Below are 9,627 nucleotides of genomic sequence, written 5' to 3' on the forward strand. Positions count from 1 at the left end.
CCATGTTCCAGTTACCAAGACGAGCAGTGAATGTCGAAAGGACTCCGCTGGAATAAACCACCTCCGTTCTTAAATGCATCACATGGCCACACCAGATGTGAATCGTCCTGGTATAGGTGGCTCGTCCGGGCTGACACACGCCCTTATGACGAGCCACCAATCTGTCATGCGTTACAACCACCCGCATCTGGGAGGGAGAGGTCTTTTTGCACCAAAGCGATGCAGTCTTGTTTGAGTTGTTCATCATCAACCATGTCCAGGGAGCCAGAGAAGTATGGTGATGATTGAGAAACATCTTGGTTAGCCATTCTGTCGGCTACCTGATTTGCTGTTCTTCACACATGCTGGAAGGTTATGCTTTGGGGAGTCTTAAGCTTTGCCTCCAGGGATTCCAACCTGCTTAGCAATCTCCAGCTGGCTGCTAGTTTGACTGTTGTTGTCCCTGCCTGAATTTTATTGGCTGCTGCTATTAGGATGAGAGAATCGCCCTCAACCTCTAGAGGGAAGAAGTGATTTTTCTCTGCTATACATATCCCTTGCCAGAGATCTTCCAGCTCAGCTACATTGTTAGTGTCTTTGCCTATTGAACCAAAATAAATGTGTAGAGTTGCTCCTGTATGGCTTCTGATGATTCCTCCGAAACCTGCAGGACCAGGATTACCTTTAGCTGCCCCATCAAAATTGAGCTTGAATGAGTTGTAAGCTGGTGGGGACCAGGAGGATGGGGAGGTGGAACTGCGAGGAGGACGGGAGGTGATCTTTGCAAAGGCGGAGAGGTCAAGATTCCATTCTTTCAAAATGTCCTTCTCTTGCTGCGCTTCTGGCATGTCTATATCATACCAGGTTCTTATGGCTAAGGTTTCCTGTATGTTTCTTTTGTAGATGAGCCACAGAGCATCGATTGTCCGGGAAGCGTTGTTGAAGATTCTGGAGTTGCGTTCTTTCCAGAGAATCCAGTATAAAAAGCCTGGTATTAGCCCCCAAAGTGTATTGAGAAGATGGATTTTGAATGGGTTCTTTTCCCAGTTCCTGATATTTTCCGTTATATCCTCGACCCTGGGATCTGTTCTCTTGTTGCATTTCTCCACTTTCTCCCAAAGTTGCTTTGCTAGCGGACATGTCTCCATTAAATGGCTGATTGTCTCAGAGTTGAGATTGCAATTTGGGCATCTAGAAGGCCCAATGAATCCTCTTTTTATCAAATTATCCCAAGTGAGAATGCGCTTTTTACTTAGCAGCCATAAGAAGGTTGAGATTTTGGGCCATAGCCCTGGTAACCAAACTCATGCCCAAATTTGATCTTTATCTGCTTGTGTATCTGAATAGCGCAATTGGTGTGCTTCTTTGGTGGTGAATGTGCCTTTGTGCGTGTGACCCCATCTGAGCTTATCCTGCTGGTTTGAGTGACGGATTCTGCGATGTGTGAGTTCCTGATCCATTTCTGAGTAAGTTTCACCCTCCCAATCCCTCTGCCAGCTGCTAGCTGGTTTCCACAGTTGGTATCCATGAGGCGCTACTGGTTGCCAGAATTGTTGTACCTGAGTGAGGTTTTCTTGCTGCATGTAAGATTGCCAGATTGGCTTTTGGAATAGATTCGCAAGTTTGGGGAGCTGCTGCCACGAATCCTCCCAAAACTTGGCAGATGTGCCTGAGTGGACTTCCCAGAAGCTGTGTTCCTGAATGAAGTGGCTATGAGTCTTTGCGGCATTCCAGATTGGTGATCCTTGGGCTGTGGAGTTAATTCTGATGAGTTCGTTCCAGTGACTTCCCGGAGCATATTTTGCTTGCCATAAGCTAGCCCAAGGTGAGTGAGGCTTGGCAATCCAATTCCACCACATTCGGGCTCCCATAGTGTTGTTACTTTGGAGCGGATCCCGGAGTCCCAGTCCTCCTTCTGATTTGATCTTGCACACTTCTTTCCAATTGACAAGAGCCCATTTTCGATTCCTACTAGTGGAGCCCCAAAGGAAGTTGCGCTGGAGGTTGCGAATGGCTTTTAAGACCCATTTTGGAGCTGCCATGGTGGAGAAGAGGTACAGCGGCATAGCTTGGAGTACCGACTTGATCAGAACTAATCTGCCTGCCATGTTGAGAGCACGAAAGGTCCACGATGAGAGTTTTGATTCTAGCTTATCAAGGAGAGACCGCCAGGAAGCATGTTTGATGGCTGAGTTAGAGAGGGGAGCTCCAAGGTATTTAGATGGCAGATGGGATATGGTGAAACCCAAAATTCTGGCAATATTCCTTTGAGTGGAGGGGGGGGTGTTAAAAAAGAATAGTTGAGATTTCGAGGCATTGATGGAGGTGCCAGAGGCATCAGAAAAGAGGGAGAGGAGAGACTTAAAAACAGTTGCTTCTCTCGAAGAGGGATGGCCAAATAACATAGTGTCATCAACGAACTGCTGATGGGACAGAGGATTGAGACCATGGATAGAAATACCTTTGAGCTCTTTTGAGGCAACGACTGATTTGAGAAGTCTGCTGAGGCCTTCGGCCATTAGAACAAAGAGAAAAGGTGAAAGAGGATCCCCTTGCCTAATGCCACGGGAGGGTCGAAAGGGGGAGGAGGGAGAGCCATTTAAAAGAACAGAGAAACTTGGGGAAGTGATAAGGTTCATAATCCATCTGGTCCAAGTTGCACTGAAACCAAAGGCTAATAGCATTTTATGAATGTAAACCCAACTAAGCTTATCAAAAGCTTTGGAGAGGTCGAGTTTTAGAATCATACCTGGTTTCTTGAGAATCTTTAATGAGTGTATTACCTCATTTGAGAGTATGATTCCATCCATGATCTGTCGTCCTTCCACGTAGCCAGTTTGTTCCGGAGATATGAGAAGGGGCAGAAGAGGTTTAAGCCTATTTGCGATGACCTTTGAGATTAGCTTGTAAATTACATTGCATAAAGCGATCGGCCGATATTTTTCAAGCTTGTTGGGTTCTCTGCCTTTGGGTACCAGGGCAATGAAGGTGGTATTGAGGGCTGGGAGGATCCAATGCATGCTTCTTGATTCTTCAACGAGGTCCCATACCTCATTTTTGATTAGTTCCCAGAATTAGTGGAAGAAATTGGCTGTAAAGCCATCAGGTCCAGGCGCTTTTCCGTCTTTGAGTTGAGCCATGGCTTCTTCGACTTCCTGCAAGGTCGTGGGCTGGAGAAGTTTGTTATTGTGATCCTCAGATATGATGCTTGGAATATGCTGCGTGATGGCTCTGATTGCCGCATCTCTGTTTTCAAAGGGTTCCGTTAGAATTTCCTTGAAATACCCTGTGAATTCCTTTTCCATTTCCTCGTGCTCCTCAATTCTTTCACCTTGTTGGTTGTTGATGAACGTGATATTATTGTGCATTCGTCTTTGAATGGTGGCTTTGTGGAAGAATTTTGTGTTCTTCTCCCCCTCTTTGAGCCAATTGATTCTGGATTTTTGCCGCCAGAATATTTCCTCTTGTTTCCTGTGCTCCTCAATTTGGTTCCAGAGTATCTGTTCTTGTTGCGCTTGTTCTTCTGATCTGCCCTCAAGAATGAGAGTTTGTTGAAGTATGTGCATTTGTTGTTCCAGTTGTGAGCACTTCTCCTGAATATTACCAAAGTTTGTGCGATTCCATACTTTGCGGACGTGTTTCAGATTTTTTAGTTTTTGCTGGAATTGATACATTTTGGCTCCATCTGGCGGGATGTAGGCTGCACATGCATCGCTGACTACCTTCTTGAAAGTAGCATTTGTGAACCAAAATGCTTCGAATCTTAAAGGTCTGTTGCAGCGGTTACCTGGCCTGGACCATTGTAGCAAAATAGGCCAGTGATCAGATCCACTTTGGGGAAGAATGGAAGCATTGAAATCCCCTCCTAGGTGGATTGCATTGTCATAAAGAAGGAATCTATCAAGCCTGGAAGCAATGTGATGGATACCTCGGCGCTTGTTGGTCCAAGTGAAAATAACATTAGAGGTTGGTATGTCCATGAGTTGATTGTTTTGAATGAATTCTCTGAGTCCCTCGCTGTCACTGTCGAGCCTAATTCTTCCTCCCTGCTTCTCTGCCATGGATGTTATTATGTTGAAGTCGCCGCCCCCAATCCATAGCGGGAATTGCCTATTTTCGTTGAGGATAGAGATCGTTTCCAGAAGTTCTAGTTTTTGCTGAATTGTCTGAGGAAAATACACATTTGTGAGATGCCCATGGATTCCGGTGCCAATAAGATGGAAGGAGGCTTGAATAAGATGGGGGGTGGCATGGTAGTCATATAAGGTGATGATTTGCGGGTTCCACATAATGGCTAAACCGCCTGAGGCGCCCGAGGCGTCTACAGAGATAGCGCTGCTTCCTGCCCAGACTTTGCTGCGAATTCTTTCAATAGCTTCAGTACTGCTTTTAGTTTCTTGCAGAAAAACTATGGTTGGTTTTTCTTGTTGAATCAAGTTTTTGATCATTCTATGTTTTGAGGGGTTGTTGAGTCCTCTCACATTCCAGGATATTAACTTCATTTAAACTGAGATTTGGGTTTATAGAACTTTGTCAACTTAGGGAATCGCCCCGACTCCATAAGTATTTCACCTAATGCTATGGTTCTTTGTAGATATGTCTTTATTCCCCGTTTCTTGGGATCTTTGAGCACCATTTTTCCGTCCCATGGGCTGCCTCCCTGTATGCCAAGGCTTTTGTTATGCTGCACCTTGGTTAAGACTCCTTCCAACTTTTCGATTTGCCAGGGGAGAATTGAGTTGTATTCTCTCTGTTTGCATGCCGTTTCAAGTGTGAAGATGTCTAAACCATCTAGACTAACATCCACCTGATCTTCCTCCATAACAGTAGTATACCCTAGTTCTTCCTCATCCGTTTCTTGCTGAAGACTGAGGGCCAAAGTAGCATCTGTCTCCATATCAGTGTCTTGTTGCTTATTGTCCGGTGGAGTGTTCTCTTGGGAGAAGGAGGAAGGACTGAGACTCGACTCCGATTTTCCTTTCTCCAAGGAAGGGTTTGGATGGAGAGTCGAGAGAGCAGGATCAGAGGGCTGCAATGGGTTTGAGGGGTTGAGGGAAAAAGAGGGCGAAGAGGTATTCAGTGGGGGTTCAGAACTGGGTTGGTCTTGCTTGTTATGCGTAGCAAGAACAGAGAATCTGTTCTGGGAGTCAGCTTTGAGAGCATTGTCTATGACTGGCTGACTCTTTTTGGCATGCCTACGACGGTTGGGAATTTTTGTGAAACCTTCAGAGTCTTTGTCAGAGACAACATCAGCTGCTTTGGACTGAGAGTTCAATGGACAATCTCAGAATAGGTGGCCATGCTCATGACACTTGCGACAGCGGAAGGGAATATGCTCATAATCTAAAGATTGAGTCCATTCATAATCATCATGATAGAGTTTTACCGTATCAGCTAGAGCTTTGGTCAGGTGCATGTGGATGCAAATCCTAGCATATGAGGTGTATTTGCGAGTTTTTGTCTCAGCCGCGTCTCGGATGAAGGTGCCAAGCTTGTTGCCTATATCCGCCAGCGTTTCTTCTTTCCAGTATTCCGCCGGGAGGGAGTACATCCTGATCTAGACTGGAGCCCAACTGAAATCTTCCTTGTCGGGGTTGAATCTTGGTTTCCATTCTGTGAGATAGAGACCTGAAGAGTTGAAGAAGTAAGGGCCTCCTTCAAATATCCGCACTCTGTCCTCCACACAATGAAAGATTGCTGTGAAAAAGCCTTTTGGACCGAGTTGCAGAGTGATTTGTCCTTTGGGCTTCCATTTTGAAGTTATCCAGCCTTGTAAGGTTTTCTCCGTGGGCCAGAAACCTAAAAACTTTTTGATAAGTGCGTGATCTTGCATGTACTGGATCTCACCATTGATACGGTGGCTAGGCAAGTCAACCTTGATGGGTTCAGCGGCTTTTGGGATACAGGTGGCCGAAGTTGCTTTTGTCTGCGACGCTTTGGCTTTGTTATGCATCTCCTTATCTGCAGTTTCTTCTTCTGTCGGGGCAATGTGTGTTTTGTCTTCATTCTTCTGATGTCCGTTTTGTCCTTCTTTTGGGCCTGCGCCAGAGGGGAATAGAAGTTGTACGTGTTGCGATTTGTCAGAGCTTGAAGCGTTTTTTGGAGGGGAGGCAGAGCTCTCCCCTCCTACCGCCATTTCCATTGCAAGCAACCAGCAGAGGTGCGGCGGCAGCAACAGTGTAAGCGGTCAAGGGCGGCGACTGGTTAGGGTTTGGCAGCGCTTGACAGAGTTTTGCATCAGAGTTTTTTTTTCTCGACCTGTTCATCGACAACTTAATCCTCATTCCAAGAATGTATCAATATTACTTATGCAATATACTTATACTTATTGCAACTAATCTAATTACCTTTATAGGAATCCATTATAGTCAAATTACTATTTTATGACTAAATTATAATTTAATAAAAAATAAATTATATATATGAAATATTATGAAATCAATACTACTTCTACTTGTGAAAATACTATTTAAAAAAAATATCTTTACATTTTAAAAATATTTTCATTAATTTAAGTTCACTTCCATTATTTTATTTAATCAAAATATAGAAGAAAAAAATAATAACAATCCTTATATCTATTTTGAATATACGGTGATATTGAGTTTAAATGATTGAAATGTTGTATTCTACAGTATATAAACACACACAAATAAAATATAACGATGTGAAGTGTAATGCCCCACTTAAATCTTATCCTACAAATTTTGTTAATATTACATTATCTGAAAATATTGAGAAATATTGGTCTAATATAAATTTATGATTTCCATTATTCAAATTCCCCACTTACCTTCTCAAATTGAATATTATGTAGGATATGGTCTCCTTTCATTATTTCAAAATATATGTATTCATGTCACATTCCCCAATGTACCCTCACATTTACTTGGGAGAAGACATAGTCCTCTCCATCTTATCATCAATATATATTTGTTCATTTCACATTCCCCAATGTACCCTCACATTTACTAAGGAGAAGACATGGTCCTCTCCATGTAAGTACATTTCACATTCCCCAATGTACCCTCACAGTTACTTGGGAGAAGACATAGTCCTCTCCATCTTATCATCAATATATATTTATTCATTTCACATTCCCCAATGTACCCTCACATTTACTAAGGAAAAGACATGGTCCTCTCCATGTAATTACACTTCACATTCCCAAATGTACTTTTCAGATTTACTTGGGAGAAGACATGATCCTTTCCCATTAAATTCTCAATCTTATATTCATGTCACAATTCCAAATGTACTTCTAGCTTACTTGGGAGAAGAGAAGTCAACTAAGGATGGATGAGAAGTTAATGACATTAATGAGAGGTGGTTGAGGAAAGAGGGTATAAAAAGGAAAGGGGGAAGGAAGAAAAGGGGGGTTTGGAGTCTTGCTTAGGATTGTGGGGGGGTTGGTTGTGATTGTTTGGCCTTGTTATGATTTTGGGAGACCTTGGAAGCCTGTGGAGGTTTCTTGGGTTTGAGAGGAGGAAAGTATCATTATCTAGTTTTGCACATTCTTCTTGAGGACACACTATATCTGGTTGGACTTGGGCACGGAGGGCTAGGGAACCTGTGGAGGTTTCCTGGACTAGGAATTTATTTCCTAGTTGGCTGGGAGGTAAATCCGGTTGGGTCGGTCAGAAGGAGCGTTCAGCTGGAGCTATAAGACAAAGGTATCATCATCAACCGCCAGAACAAGTATTTTTCCATGGACTACTCTTGTTAAGTTGATATCAATGGAATGCTCACCATAATTTATGTTGATTATAATGTAAATGACAAAATTTTATTTGTTTAAAAGCCGTGTAAGTAAGTAAGTTATCACCTCTTATCGTATTGAATTCAGAAAAATTAGATCCATTAGCAGACCCTAGGATAGGGCCCTTACACATGATATCAGAGCCAGGTTCAAAACCTGGACCCAAAGCCCACTAAACCCCAAGGACCGCTAGAAGGAGGGCTTGAACCTCTGACCTTGTAGCTGTTAAGCTGTTTTGGTTAACAACCTCGCTGCCATGGAGTCAAATTCCTGCTCCTTGATGTCAATTTTCATACGTACTTCATTGAATATGAGTATTGTGAGGGAACGATGGTTATCTTTATTAATGAGATAATTGTAGGGGTCAAACAAAATTTGTTCCGAACTATGAAGTTCACGTGATAATTCGTATGGACACAAGCCTTGAATTCTGCAATGCTAATCAAATCTTCAATGTCAGTTCCCAATTTTACATGGACCTTACGATTTTGGTAATAACAAACGGGAGACTTGCAAATTGAGTGACATACATTATTTTCGCTAACATTCTACTGTGTACAAGAACAACAGAGAGATCTGTTGTGTTCCTTTCACACTGAGAAGAACTTGCACCTTCAGAGATGTGCGCAGATTATTCGCCCTGTATCCCGTTAGAGGGATGGGATAGATTACTTTGTTTACGATTAATCCAGCCTTGAGATTCTGCGCATTGACCTGCGCGAGGGGTGCTATTATTTTCCCCACAACTTGGTAGTATTTGGTTGACCTGTGATTCGTAGTAACATTTCATCTTTCGGTAGCCTTGGCTCCTCTGTTATATCTTCCGTTCGTTGTGCATGCCAGAATTCCCAGCCACGGGAATGGGTGCAACTTATATAGACAGATTTAATTGTTTTATCTGGACGAGCTTCTTCCTTTCCAGTTTCCGAAGCCCATGATTCCTGATAACAGTCCTGTGGTTCTGAGTTCGGTTCTTGTGAACTCCAATGTTGTTGCCAAGGATCCATCTCCGAAGTCGCCCGAGTTTTCTTCTGGCAGATGGAAGATCGGCCTCAAGAAATCCCAAACCTCGATCACCGCTCCCAAGGCTTCCAAGAACCGCAATCTCTCAAAAACCCACTATCTACAGGGATCAAACCCTCGGCCTCGTCGTTGCAGCGGTTGTTACTGCTTTGCGACTCCGTCATCAACTGCGCATCGGCTTGATTTTTGGTCCACTGTCTAGATCCTGATTTGGACAAACTATCGTGCTACTCTGTGGATTCCATTAGCAAAGACTTGATTCTCTGCAAACCCTTCAGGATTAATATCAACCCCTCAATAGCGCGACAAATGAATAATAAATACTAGAAAGTGAGGATCTAGAGGTCATATGTTTGGAAAACAATTCCCAAGTACTTCGGTCACTGAAGCTCCAGCTCCCAGCATCAAGTATGTAACTGATCAAAAGCAAAAACAAACCTGTTGAAATCGTAATTTCAACGCTGCTTACGTACACAGCCCAAAACCACCAGCATGAAAACCACAAAACCGGCCAGAGCTCATCGCACCGCCTTCCCACAAAAAGCTGTTTCCGTATGTTTTGCTCCGATGTGTTTTGGTGCTGGCACGTGGCTCTCGCCTGACGTAGGCAACTTTGACCCATCGGGAGATATCGTTCACTCATGTGAGGCCTTCCGATATCGTTCTCCACCGTAGGATCTGCTCCCGTATTTTCGTCCGTTGATCGATTGAAGCTGCATACAAACCAAGGTCAAATCATATTTTGCGTGGAGTAAATTAAAAGCATGGTTGACCATACGTTTTAATTAATGAACTGTCATATGCGTAGGTGAAGTTTTAATGTTTCTTTTATGCGGGAGGTATGGGCATAAATTTTATATGTGTTA

General features: G+C 43.3%; 1 protein-coding gene across 1 annotated transcript; it reads right to left on the bottom strand.

Annotated features, from left to right (window-relative positions):
- Positions 1-335: 335 nt before the first annotated feature.
- Positions 336-1,127, bottom strand: LOC149187740 (uncharacterized). Its single transcript, XM_089409748.1, has one exon. It carries the CDS (start codon positions 1,125-1,127, stop codon positions 336-338), a length of 792 nt encoding a protein of 263 aa, XP_089265874.1.
- Between the last annotated feature and the right edge of the window lie 8,500 nt (positions 1,128-9,627).

Source organism: Pinus tabuliformis, chromosome 3_1 (assembly GCF_031772625.1).
Source record: "Pinus tabuliformis cultivar Carrire ecotype Pingquan chromosome 3_1, CPIR1, whole genome shotgun sequence".
Classification (NCBI taxonomy): domain Eukaryota; kingdom Viridiplantae; phylum Streptophyta; class Pinopsida; order Pinales; family Pinaceae; genus Pinus; species Pinus tabuliformis.